The 16,931-nt window shown below is 45.2% G+C and overlaps 1 protein-coding gene across 1 annotated transcript in view; it reads left to right on the top strand.

The window, feature by feature from the left end:
• The window catches only part of LOC138662715 (Krueppel-like factor 5), a 134,255-nt gene extending 118,057 nt beyond the window's left edge, over positions 1-16,198 (top strand). Inside the window, exon 4 of the mRNA XM_069748604.1 lies at positions 15,873-16,198. Within this exon, the coding sequence (XP_069604705.1) occupies positions 15,873-16,051 (179 nt within the window). The 3' untranslated portion in view covers positions 16,052-16,198. The remainder of the gene's footprint in view (positions 1-15,872) is intronic.
• Positions 16,199-16,931: the final 733 nt, after the last annotated feature.

Here is a 16,931-nt window from a genome sequence, read left to right as displayed (position 1 = left end):
CCTGAGGAAGACCCCAACGGTTTCAAAAGAGCTTTATGGAACACATTAGGGATCCGTAGAGATGGGGGAAGGCGCAAACGGAAGACCACAGGATTGACCACCTCCATAAGGAGCCAATGAACTTGGGCCCCAACTTAGCAGAAGGAACTTTAAGCTTAATATTTTTGGTGGACAACACAGTCTTATCTCCAACCCGGAATACTGGCCCCACGGATCGTCTTTTATCAGCAAAGAATTTATACCTACCCTGAACCTTCCCAATGTTCCTCTGAACCTCCTGCCACACCTCCCTCAATCGGCGAACCATCAAATCAGCTCCAGGACATCCCGAATCTAATTAGGAAAATTCCCCAAAATGAGGGTGAAACCCATAATTGCAAAAAAAGGGGAGGTGCCCTTGGACTGATTAATGCGATTTTTAAAAGCAAATTCCACCACAGGCAAAGAGGAACACCAATCGTCCTGCCGAGCAGAGGCAAGACATCACAAAATCTGTTCTAGAGACTGATTGGTCCTCTCCGTCTGACCATTAGTCTCAGGATGATATGCAGAATAAAAGGCCAGACGGATACCCAACCTTTTGAAAAAAGCCCTCCAGAACTTGGACACAAACTGTACCTCCTGTCAGAAACCACACACAAAGGCACACGATGCAGCCGCACCACACGTTCAACAAACAATTTAGCTAGCGTCTCTGCATTAGGCAGACCTGTCAGTGGTACAAAATGAGCTTGCTTACTAAATCTACCCACCACCATCCAATTGACCATTTTCTCATTACAAGGAGGAAGATCGGTGATAAAATCCATGGATAGATGCGTCCATGGTCTATCAGGAATTGGCAATGGCACCAATTCCCTGGCCGACCGATTATGAGAGTTTTTCGCACAAGCACATACCTCACAGGACGATACGAACTTCACCACATCTGAGACCAACGAAGACCACGAAAACAACCTAGATATAGCTCTACGGGTAAACAAGATCCCAAGAAGCCTACTCAGGGCCGAGGCATGAAACTTTCAGAGTATTCTGAGATAGGGTTGAGCGAAACAGATCAGACAAATTCAAAAATCGCCGACTTTCGGCAAAGTCGGGTTTCATGAAACCCGACCCGATCCTAGTGTGGGATCGGCCATGAGGTCGGCAATCTGCGCGCAAAAGTCGCGTTTCGTATGACGCTTCCAGCGCCATTTTTTAGCCAATAAAGAGGACGCAGAGTGTGGGCAGCGTGATGACATAGGTCTCGGTCCCCACCATTAGAGAAGGACATGACAGTGATTGGCTTGCTTTCTGCGGCATCACAGGGGCTATAAAGGGGCGTGCATGCCGGCCGCCATCTTACTTCTGCCGATCTTAGCATAGGGAGAGGTCGCTGCAGCTTCATCAGAGGAAGAGATATAGTTAGGGAGGGAAGATTAACCCCCAAACTGCTTGTGCTGTAGAGATTTCCACTGTCCAACACCACCATTTTTTTGCAGGGATAGTGGAGGCTATATTTTTGTGCATCTGCTCTGTAGCTTATTAGGCTGCCTTATAAGGCTCCCTGATAGCTGCATTGCTATTTGCACGCTGCTGTGCAAACCAACTGCTTTTTTAAAAGCAAAAATCCTGTTGCTCCTTTCTGCACAGTTATCTTGTTTATTTGTCCACACTTTTGTGTGCAGCAGTCCTTTTTATTGCTGCCATACTTTTCCTGAGATCATTGTAGGGAGATTGAAATTGTACTAAAGTCCTTGTATTTTTTCATATATCTTCCAGCCACTTTCTGCCACTTACATTGTGTTGTTTTATACACTGGGCCTGAGTTTTGGTTCAGTCTCCCCCCAAAAAAGTGAGATTCAAATTCTCACAAAGTGGATATACTGCAGTCCTGTTTAGTTTGTCGTATATCAGCCAGCCACTTTCTGCCACTTAGATTGTGTTGTTATATACACTGGGCCTGAGTTTTGGGTCAGTCTCCCCCAAAAAAAGGAGAGATTCAAATTCTCAACAAGTTCATATACACCTTCTACCTTGCTTTACAGTACCATAGGGGTTCAAGAGAGGCCTGGATGTCTTCCTGGAGCAGAACAATATTGTATCATACAATTATTAGGTTCTGTAGAAGGACGTAGATCTGGGTATTTATTATGATGGAATATAGGCTGAACTGGATGGACAAATGTCTTTTTTCGGCCTTACTAACTATGTTACTATGTTACTATGTTACTATATAACGGTTGTTATTTTGGTTAGATTTTCCAAAAAATTAGAAAGTCTGGTGGAAGAGCCCGTTGGCGGTGGTTGCCAGCTGGTACTGATGGTGGTGGTGCATATGGTGGTAGTAGCAAAAGCACAATAGCACCTAAGGCTGGAGCTGTTGAGCCAGCATCATCGTCTGGCTACACAAGGCCTCGAAGGCTCCCTTATCTGGGAGTAGGAAAACAGCTTTTAAAGCCGGATGATCTAACCTTCATTAAAATGAACCAATCATGGATTTCAAATTATTTTGCCCCACCTTCCCCTGCTGACACGTAGCTTGGCTGAAAAATGTCTTGCTTTTGGCCTCCTTTTACTGACTTCTCCAATTCCGCCATTTGCAGCTGCTGAATGTCCACCATAGGCCATTTTTATACTCCCCCCACAGGGCCGTGGCCACCACCTGCGCAAGCACCCGTGAGTGCCGTTTGCCTGGACAGGTGGGTGTGCCCACTCTTGGGCGACGGCACTGGCACAGGGTCCCTCATAGTACAATGAAGTGTCTCTGACGGTGGTGGTGCACAACCAACGTCAGACACACCGTCGTGATATGAGGGACCCTGTGCCAGTACCGCCACCCACGAGAGAGTGCTCCCCCCAGCTCGAACAGTGCTCTATCACTTGCAATACTTACCTCTCCCTGCTCCACCACTGTGTAGTCTGCGCTGTTAAATCCTTCAATGGCACTGCCAATACAAATTTGTTGAAATGATAGATGATAGTTAAAATATATAGGGGCCCTGGCCTCCATTTAGACCAGTTAATACTTTGCGCCTACTACCACTGTCTGCTACTCAGCAGAGGAGCCCACCCCTGTACCTAGATATGCCACCTGTTTAGTCCTGTTACCAATTTTGAACTGCATTTAGCCTACTTTATTATTTGGGCCTACATCTGTGTTTCCTCCTCATCCTGCCCATTGCCCAGCCACTGCTAGATGAGTCTGCTGGTACACTGACCCAGACCACTACATTCCCCTTGCACTCTACACAGCCAGAATCTGACCCTGCTGAAAGTCAGGTTCCCCTTCCCGCATACTATACCACCTTACACTGGGGTAAAGAGGAAGGTGCAGATGAAAGTGCAGGTTCCTTCATCAGGTGGGGGGGCATACTCGTTGGCGACGTCTCATAGTACGCAAAAGTGTCTCTGCCAGTGGCAGGCGCCACCCGCCGTCAAACACCGCTGTACTATGAGGGGCCCTGTGCCAGTGCCAACTAGTGGGCCCCCCTGCTTGCTCAGGATCGCAGCACTTGCAAAGTTGAAATACTTACCTCTCCCTGCTCCATCGCCGTGACGTATTCCGCGTTTCCTGGGCCCACGAAAATCTTAAGCCAGCCCTACCCCCCCACAACTTTAGCCAAATGACCCCCAGTTTTCAATGCCTAACTATTATTATAAAGTAAATTAAGATTGACAAGCTTAAGTAATAAGAATTGATGTGTTTGGCATTAAAATGGGCACTGTAGGTGTTTTCCTGTCCTCCACTCACTGCCGACTTTGATTACCTATTGACTTGCATTGGGTTTCGTGTTTCAGTCGGCCCCCGACTTTTCGCAATAATCGGCCGATTTCACCTGACCCGGGTTTCGCGAAACCCGACTCGATCCGAAAAAAGTAAAAGTTGCTCAACTCTATTCTGAGACGCAAAAGAATAGGCACAAAAAGTTTATTAACAGGCAAAGACAGAGGGGCCAGGGACCGAGTCTCACGCACCTCCCGCTCCAATACTGAAGAAACCCCAGCCACTACCACACCATGCTGAAGAATGTAGGAAGGAGGTTCGGGAGGAGATATTGGTTCTAGGCCATGAGACAAGACATCGGCCTTGACATTTTTAGAATCAAGCCAAAAACTAATAGAGAACTGAAAACGTGAGAAAAAAGCGACTATCTCGCCTGTCTAGGTGTCAACCTTTCAGCAGACTCGAAGTAAGCCAGATTTTTGTGGTCAGTAACCACAGTGATACGATGGACTGCCCCCTCCAAAAAATGCCTCTATTCTTCAAACACCAATTTAATGGTTAGTAACTCCCTGTTACCCATATTATAGTTCCTCTCAGCAGAAGAGAACTTTTTCGAAAGAAAGCACAAGGTCTTAAATTGGTTAAAGTGGCCGGTCCCTGAGACAATACTGCCCCCACCCCCACCTCCGAAACATTAACCTCCACAATAAATGGTTCAGACAGGTCTGGTTAAATCAATACGGGTAGACATGAAACATTTTTTCAACGTAGAAAAAGCCGCTATGGCTGAAGCTGGACAATTCTTGGTGTCCGACCCTTTCGAGTCAAGTCAGTGAGAGGTTTAACAATCTGAGAAAAAACCCTTATAAATTTTCTATAATAATTTGCGAACCCCAAGAAGCTCTGAAGACCCTTAAGATCTCTGGGTTGCACCCAGTCCACAATGGCCTGAACCTTTCTGGGGTCCATGTGAAACCCTTCAACCAACAAGATAAACCCCAGAAAGGACAATTCCTGAACCAAAAATGAACATTTCTCTGGTTTAGCAAAGAGACAATTCTCCCGGAGTCTCTGGAGAACCGCACGGTGATTACCTATGTGGGCCTGCTTCTCCAAAAAGTACACCAGAATATCATCAAGTAACACAACCATGAAGTGCCCAATAAAGTCAGAAAAGACATTATTGATGAAATTTTGGAAAACAGACCGAAGGGCATAACCAAATTTTTGAATAGCCCCTCAGAGGTGAGGAACGCAGTGTTCCACTTATCCCCCTCCCGTATACAAATAGGATTGTATGCCCCTCGGAGATCCAATTTAGAAAATAACTTAGCCCCAGACAATTGGTTGTATAAATATGGAATAAGTGAGAGAGGGTACGTATTCCTCACAGTGATCTTATTTAGTTCTCGGAAATTGAGGGATGGGCACAAACCACCTTCTATTTTTTTACAAAAAAGAACCCAGCTGCCACAGGGGACACAGAGGGGTGAATGTGCCCTTTGCGAAGAGTCTCAGAGATGTATTCTTTCATGAAAGTTCGCTCAGGACCAAATACATTGTATAAACGAGCCTTGGGCAATTTAGCATCAGGTTCAAGATCAATAGTACAATCAAATGAACGGTGTTGTGGTAAAACCTCAGCCTCTTTTTCGGAGAACACATCTGCAAAGTCCTTCAGGTACTCCGGAATAACGTCCAGACTGATGGATGACAGAGACATAGTAGCAAAACAACAGTCAGAACAATTAGGTCCTCACTTCACAATGTCTCTGGACCCCCAGTCAATAACCGGGTTATGTAGCTGTAACCAAGGACACCCTAACACCAGGCCAGCAGGGACATTATCCAAGACAAAACATGAAATACGTTCCTGGTGTAGGGCCCCCACCTTGAGGGTGAACTCTTCAGAGATTAAAATAACACCAATCTTGGTGAGAGATGTAGAGTCAATGGCCAGGATTTTAATGGGAGTCCCCAACCTAACTGTCCTTAAGTTACAGCTGGCCACCAACTTAAAGTCAATTAGGTTCATGGATGACCCACAGTCCACAAAGGCCTAAATGGGAGTAAAGCAGTTCTCAATACCAAGTTCCACTTTGAACAGTACTTTAAGGAATGAGGAAAAAGGTACCTGTGAGTCTGGGCAACCTCCTCGGTAGTTACCCAGACTTAGGCGTTTCCCGACACCTTTGGAGTGGGAGGACAGGAGGGACAGTCCTTATTCCAATGTCCTGGAGCACCGCAGTAAAAACAAAGTTTGCCTTCCCGACGACATTTGTTATGACCTGGTGGTTAGGAGCACCCGGAATGACCTGATAGTTAAACCACATACAGGACGAACTCTGGGATGTGGGAACTCTGCTGACCGCAATCCCTAATCCTATCACACACACTAGAAATAGCCGTGGAGCGCTCCTGACCAGACCTAGGCGCCTCGTCACAGCCTAAGGACTATCTAGCCCTAGAGAAGGAAAATAAAGCCTACCTTGCCTCAGAGAAATTCCCCAAAGGTAAAGGAAGCCCCCCACATATATTGACTGTGAGTAAAGATGAAAGTCACAAACACAGAAATGAAACAGGTTCAGCAAAGGGAGGCCAGACTAACTAAATAGACAAAGGATAGGAAAGGAAACTTTGCGATCAGCACAAAAACCTACAAAGACCACACAGAGTGTGCAAAAAAAAGACCTCCGCACCGACTCACGGTGCGGAGGGGCCACTCTGCATCCCAGAGCTTCCAGCTAGCAAGACAAAATCATGAAAACCAGCTGGACAAGAAAACAGAGAACAAAATAAGACTATAAGGAACTTAGCTTCTGCAGGAGAAGGCAGGTCACCAGAGAGATCCAGGAGCGAACTGAACGAATGCAAAAACATTGACAGCTGGCCTAGAGTAACGATCTGAGAGGAGTTAAATAGAACAGCCAACCAAAGGCTAAACTACGTCACCTGTGTCAGGAACCTCAGAAGCCGCAGCTTCACTCATAGCCACCAGAGGGAGCCCATAGACGGAACTCGCCGAAGTACCATTCACGACCACAGGAGGGAGCTTGACAACAGAATTCACAACAGTACCCCCCCTTGAGGAGGGGTCACCGAACCCTCACCAGAGCCCCCAGGCCGTCCAGGATGAACCAAATGAAAGGCACGAACAAGATTGGCAGCATGAACATCAGAGGCAAAAACCCAGGAATTATCTTCCTGACCATAACCCTTCCACTTGGCCAGGTACTGGAGTTTCCGTCTCGAAACACGAGAATCCAAAATCTTCTCCACCACATACTCCAACTCCCCCTCGACCAAGACCGGGGCAGGAGGATCAACGGAGGGAACCATAGGCGTCACGTATCTCCGCAACAAAGACCTATGGAACACATTATGGATGGCAAAAGAAGCTGGAAGGTCCAAACGAAATTACACAGGATTAAGAACTTCAGAAATCTTATATGGCCCAATGAACCGAGGCTTAAACTTAGGAGAGGAAACCTTCATAGGAACGTGACGAGATGACAACCAAACCAAATCCCCAACACGAAGTCGGGGACCAACACAACGCCGGCAGTTAGCAAAACGTTGAGCCTTCTCCTGGGACAATGTCAAATTATCCACCACATGAGTCCAAATCTGCTGCAACCTGTCCACCACCGCATCCACACCAGGACAGTCCGAAGGCTCAACCTGCCCTGAAGAGAAACAAGGATGGAAACCAGAATTACAGAAAAACGGAGAAACTAAAGTAGCCGAGCTGGCCCGATTGTTAAGGGCGAACTCAGCCAAAGGCAAGAAGGACACCCAATGATCCTGATCAGCAGAGACAAAGCATCTCAGATATGTCTCCAAAGTCTGATTAGTTCGTTTGGTTTGGCCATTAGTCTGAGGATGGAAAGCCGAAGAAAAAGACAAATCAATGCCCATCTTAGCGCAAAAGGACCGCCAAAACCTCGAAACAAACTGGGAACCCCTGTCCGAGACGATGTTCTCTGGAATGCCATGCAAACGAACCACATTCTGGAAAAACAATGGCACCAAATCAGAGGAGGAAGGCAATTTAGGCAAGGGTACCAAATGGACCATCTTAGAGAAGCGATCACAAACCACCCAAATGACCGACATCCTTTGAGAAACAGGGAGATCAGAAATAAAATCCATGGAAATATGCGTCCAGGGCCTCTTCGGGATCGGCAAGGGCAAAAGCAACCCACTGGCACGAGAACAGCAGGGCTTAGCCCGAGCACAAGTCCCACAGGTCTGCACAAAAGAACGCACCTCCCGTGACAAAGAAGGGCACCAAAAGGATCTAGCCACCAAATCTCTGGTACCAAAGATTCCAGGATGACCAGCCAACACTGAACAATGAATCTCAGAGATAACTCTACTAGTCCATCTATCAGGGACAAACAGTTTTTCTGTAGGACAACGGTCCGGTCTATCAGCCTAAAACTTTTGCAGCACACGCCGCAAATCAGGGGAAATGGCAGACAAAATTACCCCTTCTTTAAGAATACCCGTCGGCTCCGGAACACCTGGAGAGTCAGGCACAAAACTCCTTGACAGGGCTTCAGCCTTCACATTCTTAGATCCCGGAAGGTATGAAACCACAAAATCAAAACGGGAGAAAAAGAGCGACCATCGAGCCTGTCTAGGATTCAACCGTTTGGCAGACTCGAGATAAGTTAAATTCTTGTGATCAGTCAAGACCACCACGCGATGTTTAGCTCCTTCAAGCCAATGTCGCCACTCCTCGAATGCCCACTTCATGGCCAACAACTCCCGATTGCCCACATCATAATTGCGCTCAGCAGGCGAGAATTTTCTAGAAAAGAAGGCACAGGGTTTCATCACCGAGCCATCAGAACTTCTTTGCTCCAATTTCAGAAGCATCAACCTCAACCTGAAAAGGGAGCGAAACATCTGGCTGGCACAACACAGGGGCAGAAGCAAAACGTCGCTTCAACTCCTGAAAAGCCTCTACAGCCGCAGAGGACCAATTGACCACATCAGCACCTTTCTTGGTCAAATCAGTCAACGGTTTAGCAATACTGGAAAAATTAGCGATGAAGCGATGATAAAAATTAGCAAAGCCCAGAAACTTCTGCAAGCTCTTCACAGATGTCGGCTGAGTCCAATCGTAAATGGCCTGAACTTTAACAGGGTCCATCTCAATAGTAGAAGGGGAAAAAATGAAACCCAAAAATGAAACCTTCTGAACTCCAAAGAGACACTTAGACCCCTTCACAAACAAGGAATTTGCACGAAGGACCTGGAATACCATTCTGACCTGCTTCACATGAGACTCCCAATCATCCGAAAAGACCAAAATGTCATCCAAATATACAATCATGAATCTATCCAGGTACTCTCGGAAGATGTCATGTATAAGGGACTGAAACACAGATGGAGCATTAGAAAGCCCGAATGGCATAACCAGGTACTCAAAATGGCCCTCGGGCGTATTAAATGCCGTTTTCCATTTATCACCCTGTTTAATTCGCACAAGATTATACGCACCACGCAGATCTATCTTGGTGAACCAACTAGCCCCCTTAATCCGAGCAAATAAATTAGACAGCAGCGGCAAAGGATACTGAAATTTGACTGTGATCTTATTAAGAAGGCGGTAATCAATACAAGGTCTCAAAGAACCATCCTTCTTGGCCACATAAAAGAACCCTGCTCCCAACGGTGATGACGACGGACGAATATGACCCTTCTCCAAGGATTCCTTTATATAACTCCGCATAGCGGCGTGCTCTGGCACAGATAAATTAAACAGACAGCCCTTTGGAAACTTACTACCAGGAATCAAATTAAATAGAACAGCCAACCAAAGGCTAAACCACGTCACCTGTGTCAGGAACCTCAGAAGCCGCAGCTTCACTCATAGCCACCAGAGGGAGCCCATAGACGGAACTCGCCGAAGTACCATTCACGACCACAGGAGGGAGCTTGACAACAGAATTCACAACAGACATCCCTCTTTTTCCTTAAAGGTGATGGCCCCAACTTCCATGGGCTCAGCTGCTTGTGAGAATTCCGACTTAACTGGAAGGAAAAAAGTCTCTCGTTGCATGACTCCTCTCTCCCGTAACCTCTGATCCATGTGGACAGCCTGAGTCATGGCTTCTTCCAGAGAGCTGGGAGGAGGATGAAGAGCCAGAGCGTTCTTTAAATGATCAGTCAGTCCCCTCCAGAACTGACAACTGAGTGCCGTGTTGTTCCAGGACACCTCTGGGGACCATGGCCGAAATTCCAAACAGTACCATTCGGCAAAGAGCTTTCCTTGAGATAGACCCATAATAGTGTCGTCTGCCAATCTGACTCAATCTGGTTCATCATAGATGAGGCCCTCAAAGAAATTATCCACAGACATTCTCTCTGGAGCGGTCGGGGGGTAAGGAAAAAGCCCAAGACTGCGGACCCTCCCTCAGTAAAGATGTAAATATCCCCACCCGCTGACTTTCATCCCCTGAAGATCAGGGCCTAAGGGAAAACAATAGTCTGCAACCCTCCCTAAATATGCAAAACTTATCCTTCTCACCAGAGAAAGTGTCAGGGAGTTTCACCGAAGGCTCAGGAGAATGCAGAGACATGTCAGTCACCTCACCAGCCGTACTGACAGAAAGAGCCCCCCGGGTTATTTTAACTGTCTCAGCCAGCTCCCTCTGCACCTGCTTCTAAGAAGTAGCCAAAGCCCTGTGCTCTACAGATAATTCCAGCATCATCTGAGTAAGGTTGGTTACTTGGTCTGCCAGATCCATACAACACACAGTGAAGGGGAGAGGAAGGGTTCCCCCAAAATTAAAAAGGTCAGTGATAATGTTGTGTTGCCAAGGGTGCAGTACCACCGGCAACCACTGGAGGAAGACCGTAGCTCACCTCCAGAAGAGTAGAGGTGCTGCGACAGGCACCACCACGAGATGGCCGAAGAGAAGTAAAACTAACCGGGTGCAGACAACAAGGTTTCGGATTCCTGGACCACGGTGTGAATTACTTGTACGATGGACTCCTCGCCAGAGACGGACTACACCTCAACAAACCTGGGAAACACACATTCGCCAGAAGACTCGCTACACTCATCAGGAGGGCGTTAAACTAGAAGAAGAGGTGACGGGAAGAAAAACATTAGACTCGAACAAAGAAGACCCAGGAAAACATACTCAGAAGGGAGGTAAGAACATTTCTAAAACAATCCACAGCGAGGAGATTGGAACAAAACAAAATCCTCTAAACTGCATGCTCGCAAACGCCAAAAGCCTGACAAACAAGATGGAAGAACTAGAAGCAGAAATATCTACAGGTAACTTTGACATAGTGGGAATAACCGAGACATGGTTAGATAAAAGCTATGACTGGGCAGTTAACTTACAGGGTTACAGTCTGTTTAGAACGGATCGTAAAAATCGGAGAGAAGGAGGAGTTTGTCTCTATGTAAAGTCTTGTCTAAAGTCCACTTTAAGGGAGGATATTAGCGAAGGGAATGAGGATGTCGAGTCCATATGGGTCGAAATTCATGGAGGGAAAAATGGTAACAAAATTCTCATTGGGGTCTGTTACAAACCCCCAAATATAGCAGAAACCATGGAAAGTCTACTTCTAAAGCAGATAGATGAAGCTGCAACCCATAATGAGGTCCTGGTTATGGGGGACTTTAACTACCCGGATATTAACTGGGAAACAGAAACCTGTGAAACCCATAAAGGCAACAGGTTTCTGCTAATAACCAAGAAAAATTATCTTTCACAATTGGTGCAGAATCCAACCAGAGGAGCAGCACTTTTAGACCTAATACTATCTAATAGACCTGACAGAATAACAAATCTGCAGGTGGTCGGGCATCTAGGAAATAGCGACCACAATATTGTACAATTTCACCTGTCTTTCACTAGGGGGACTTATCAGGGAGTCACAAAAACACTGAACTTTAGGAAGGCAAAATTTGACCAGCTTAGAGATGCCCTTAATCTGGTAGACTGGGACAATATCCTCAGAAATAAGAATACAGATAATAAATGGAAAATGTTTAAGAACATCCTAAATAGGCACAGTAAGCGGTTTATACCTTGTGGGAATAAAAGGACTAGAAATAGGAAAAACCCAATGAGGCTAAACAAAGAAGTAAGACAGGCAATTAACAGTAAAAAGAAAGCATTTGCACTACTAAAGCAGGATGGCACCATTGAAGCTCTAAAAAACTATAGGGAGAAAAATACTTTATCTAAAAAACTAATTAAAGCTGCCAAAAAGGAAACAGAGAAGCACATTGCTAAGGAGAGTAAAACTAATCCCAAACTGAACAATCCAAAAAATAGAGAAGCAAGTTGCCGCACATCAGCCTAAATTACCGATCATAGTTCCAGTGGAGAAATCTGCAGCTACCTTAGCAGTGACCGGGTGCATACTCTGAAAATCGCACAAATACCATAGAAAAAATGAGAAAAGAAAAGAGAGCACTCACCGACTGCTGTGATGATTGTCCTTACTTTATTGTGGCTTTAACATATAAATTTCATACAGGCGGCAGGGAGAAAATGTGGTTCCTGAAGACTACGGCCATTTCGCGCTGACGGGACCCGTTGAAGCGCCGTCAGCGCGAAACGGCCGTAGTCTTCAGGAACCACATTTTCTCCCTGCCGCCTGTATGAAATTTATATGTTAAAGCCACAATAAAGTAAGGACAATCATCACAGCAGTCGGTGAGTGCTCTCTTTTCTTTTCTCATTTTTTCTAATCCCAAACTGTTCTTCAACTATATCAATAGTAAAAGAATAAAAACTGAAAATGTAGGCCCCTTAAAAAATAGTGAGGAAAGAATGGTTGTAGATGACGAGGAAAAAGCTAACATATTAAACACCTTCTTCTCCACGGTATTCACGGTGGAAAACGAAATGCTAGGTGAAATCCCAAGAAACAATGAAAACCCTATATTAAGGGTCACCAATCTAACCCAAGAAGAGGTGCCAAACCGGCTAAATAAGATTAAAATAGATAAATCTCCGGGTCCGGATGGCATACACCCACGAGTACTAAGAGAACTAAGTAATGTAATAGATAAACCATTATTTCTTATTTTTAGGGACTCTATAGCGACGGGGTCTGTTCCGCAGGACTGGCGCATAGCAAATGTGGTGCCAATATTCAAAAAGGGCTCTAAAAGTGAACCTGGAAATTATAGGCCAGTAAGTCTAACCTCTATTGTTGGTAAAATTTTTGAAGGGTTTTTGAGGGATGTTATTCTGGATTATCTCAATGAGAATAACTGTTTAATTCCATATCAGCATGGGTTTATGAGAAATCGCTCCTGTCAAACCAATCTAATCAGTTTTTATGAAGAGGTAAGCTATAGGCTGGACCACGGTGAGTCATTGGACGTGGTATATCTCGATTTTTCCAAAGCGTTTGATACCGTGCCGCACAAGAGGTTGGTACACAAAATGAGAATGCTTGCACTGGGGGAAAATGTGTGTAAATGGGTTAGTAACTGGCTTAGTGATAGAAAGCAGAGGGGGGTTATAAATGGTATAGTCTCTAACTGGGTCGCTGTGACCAGTGGGGTACCGCAGGGGTCAGTATTGGGACCTGTTCTCTTCAACATATTCATTAATGATCTGGTAGAAGGTTTACAGAGTAAAATATCGATATTTGCAGATGATACAAAACTATGTAAAGCAGTTAATACAAGAGGAGATAGTATTCTGCTACAGATGGATCTGAATAAGTTGGAAACTTGGGCTGAAAGGTGGCAGATGCGGTTTAACAATGATAAATGTAAGGTTATACACATGGGAAGAAGGAATCAATATCACCATTACACACTGAACGGGAAACCACTGGGTAAATCTGACAGGGAGAAGGACTTGGGGATCCTAGTTAATGATAAACTTACCTGGAGCAGCCAGTGCCAGGCAGCAGCTGCCAAGGCAAACAGGATCATGGGGTGCATTAAAAGAGGTCTGGATACACATGATGAGAGCATTATACTGCCTCTGTACAAATCCCTAGTTAGACCGCACATGGAGTACTGTGTCCAGTTTTGGGCACCGGTGCTCAGGAAGGATATAATGGAACTAGAGAGAGTACAAAGGAGGGCAACAAAATTAATAAAGGGGATGGGAGAACTACAATACCCAGATAGATTAGCGAAATTAGGATTATTTAGCCTAGAAAAAAGACGACTGAGGGGCGATCTAATAACCATGTATAAGTATATAAGGGGACAATACAAATATCTCGCTGAGGACCTGTTTATACCAAGGAAGGTGACGGGAACAAGGGGGAATTCTTTGCGTCTGGAGGAGAGAAGGTTTTTCCACCAACATAGAAGAGGATTCTTTACTGTTAGGGCAGTGAGAATCTGGAATTGCTTGCCTGAGCAGGTGGTGATGGCGAACTCAGTCGAGGGGTTCAAGAGAGGCCTGGATGTCTTCCTGGAGCAGAACAATATTGTATCATACAATTATTAGGTTCTGTAGAAGGACGTAGATCTGGGGATTTATTATGATGGAATATAGGCTGAACTGGATGGACAAATGTCTTTTTTCGGCCTTACTAACTATGTTACTATGTTACTATGTTACTATGTAACCGGGTCGTTAACAGCTGAGAGAACGGTGCCAGAGACAGGAGATGGAAAGCGGAGTCAGGGTACTAGCCAGAGAGTCAAGCCAGGCGAGGAACGCTTTATACAAAACGAGAGATGGGGGGCGGAGTAAGAATACGAGCCAGTAAGTCAAAAGCTGGTTAGAAAGCGTAGCATCAAAAACGGTAAACAGGACGTCAAAGTTCAAGGAAAATAATTTATTGTAGGGAAATCACCAAACGATCGCTAAGTCAGGGATAGGGAATGAGTCAGACACCAATACAGGAAGTCAAAGGCAGAAGGATCACTAGGGAATAACAGGTCAGCTGTTCAAGCTGAGGACCAGAACTGGCTCTGACAAAGGCTGCCAGCAACAACACCAATAAAAGCCACCCAAAAATCAAAGAGAGGCCATGACCAGACCGGAGAAGGGAAGGCAGAAAGTAAACTCCGGCCTGGATCATGACAGCCACTTTATGCAGTATATCTTCTTAACCCCTCTATATAGTGGTCCAACCTGCAATGCATCACTGCTTTCAGTCCTCTTCTGCAGTATATCCTCTTTCTAGCCCCCGTATACAGCCCCATTCTGCAATACATCATTCCTTTCAGCTCTCTTCTGCAGTATATCCTCTTAATCCGGCTATATAGTGACCCATCCTGCACTACATCACTCTTTTCAGCCCTCTTCTGCAGTATATCCTCTTTCTAGCCCCCGTATACAGCCCCATCCTGCAAAACATCACTCCTTATGTTATCAGCACACAGGGATACTGCTGCTTCCTGGTACCAGCTCTATGTACCTCCACTTCCAATTTTCAATGTCCTTAACCATTGCAGTCATACACCAAAACCAGATTAGGCTTTTTTCTATACCTATATGGAGTGAGCTGTGCCCTCTATCATCTTATCTGTACTCTATACAGGTATAATATAATGCTCTTTGGCTGACCCTCATCTTTTATAGAGGCTGCGATAGGCCATGTTGGCTATGCTAAGCTGTACAAGAGCTACAATGCATTATGGGAAGGCTCGTACGGCCATGTTGAGTCTTCAGCAGTGGGAATTTTTTTTTACGATCCCCATGAATCAAATTCGACTGGAAGTGGATCCTTTGTGGATCCGGTCATCTCTAGAGAACACAACCTAAGCCATAAATACACAACAAACTGAATATTATCAGCTAGGGGCTAATAATGTAAAATAAGATTACTAAAAGAGGTATTGTTCATTATATAGATCTGATCTCACGGATTACAGATCAGACACCTAAACCAGATATATAGTGAGCTATTGTAGGTAAGATGTGGTTGCTTTTCCAGAAAAAAATTATGGAACACAATGTGTGTATAGATTGAAAGGTACGTTCTTGTTATTTTATCCCAGCGATTTATTCTTCTTGACTTCATTCCTCGCGGTGGTTAGATACAAGTATTGTGAGACCAAATTACCAAATGTATAACTATAAAGTATATTGCGAGAAAAGGCTAAAAGTGTAACATGTTAATGACATTGAGCATTTCAAGCTTTCTGATGTGATGTTTCTTAGTTTTACAATATTTTAATTTTTTGTGTTTTTTTTGGCAGGTGAAAAGCCGTATAAATGTGCCTGGGATGGCTGTGACTGGCGGTTCGCTCGTTCTGATGAGTTGACAAGACACTACCGCAAACACACCGGCGCCAAGCCCTTTAAATGTGTCGCCTGCGGGCGCTGCTTCTCTCGATCTGACCATCTTGCCTTGCACATGAAGAGACATCAGAACTAGTCCTTGGCCTCTAACGGGGCTGGGCATTGTATATATGAACTAAATACAGACATTTCCTTCTGAAACAGCAATATGGCTACAGCAGACCCAGACGGGAAAAAGGCCAAAGAAGAAAACTGAAAATGAAACAAACTCTCAGAAATATGTGTAACTTTTACCTTCTGTGAGGAAGCCACTGTGATAATTTTCGGTAAAGTCTATGTTTTCCATGCGGGACGCTGGCTACCTCTGACAACTTATGGGCATGCTCAGACGAGTGTATTCTGTCTCTGCGCTGTCCTTGTGCCAAACAGGCTGCACACAGATAATACACGGACCAACGCAAATGGGTTGTCGGAAATACACATTTTTTACACGTCAGCCATTGGTCCTTGTGTAAACATGCCGCATGCACTGATCCATTTTTCGGATCAGACTCAATGGATGATTGTAAAAAACGGATGTCGTGCGGACACCATACGACTGGCATCCATTTTTAACAGATTCATTGCAATTATTAACAGAGGAAACGGAATTTGGCCTCGTTTCATTTGTTATTGAGGCAGAAAAACAACCAAAAACGATCACACAGAGTTCAAACAACTACAATCATAAGCTTAAGGCCCCCATTTCCAAAGCTGCTCATCTGATGTGCCTGGGGACCACCCAGCTCTCCCCTGACAGATGACGTTGGAGGAGGATAGTAGTGCGCAGGTTGAATTCACACACTCCATTCTATGGTTTTCCTGCCTGAGATGTCTGACAACGGCTTACTCTGCTCTCCACATTGGAAACACAGCAATGTGCTCTAATTTAGGCTAAAGGGAATCTGTCACCAGGTTTTTGCTACCTCATCTGAAAGCAGTGTAATATTGTAAAAGAGACCCAGATTCCAACGATG

This window comes from Ranitomeya imitator, chromosome 2 (assembly GCF_032444005.1).
Source record: "Ranitomeya imitator isolate aRanImi1 chromosome 2, aRanImi1.pri, whole genome shotgun sequence".
Taxonomy (NCBI): Eukaryota; Metazoa; Chordata; class Amphibia; order Anura; family Dendrobatidae; genus Ranitomeya; species Ranitomeya imitator.
Note: the sequence above shows the minus strand (reverse complement) of the source record. Positions and strands in the feature narration are given on the sequence as shown.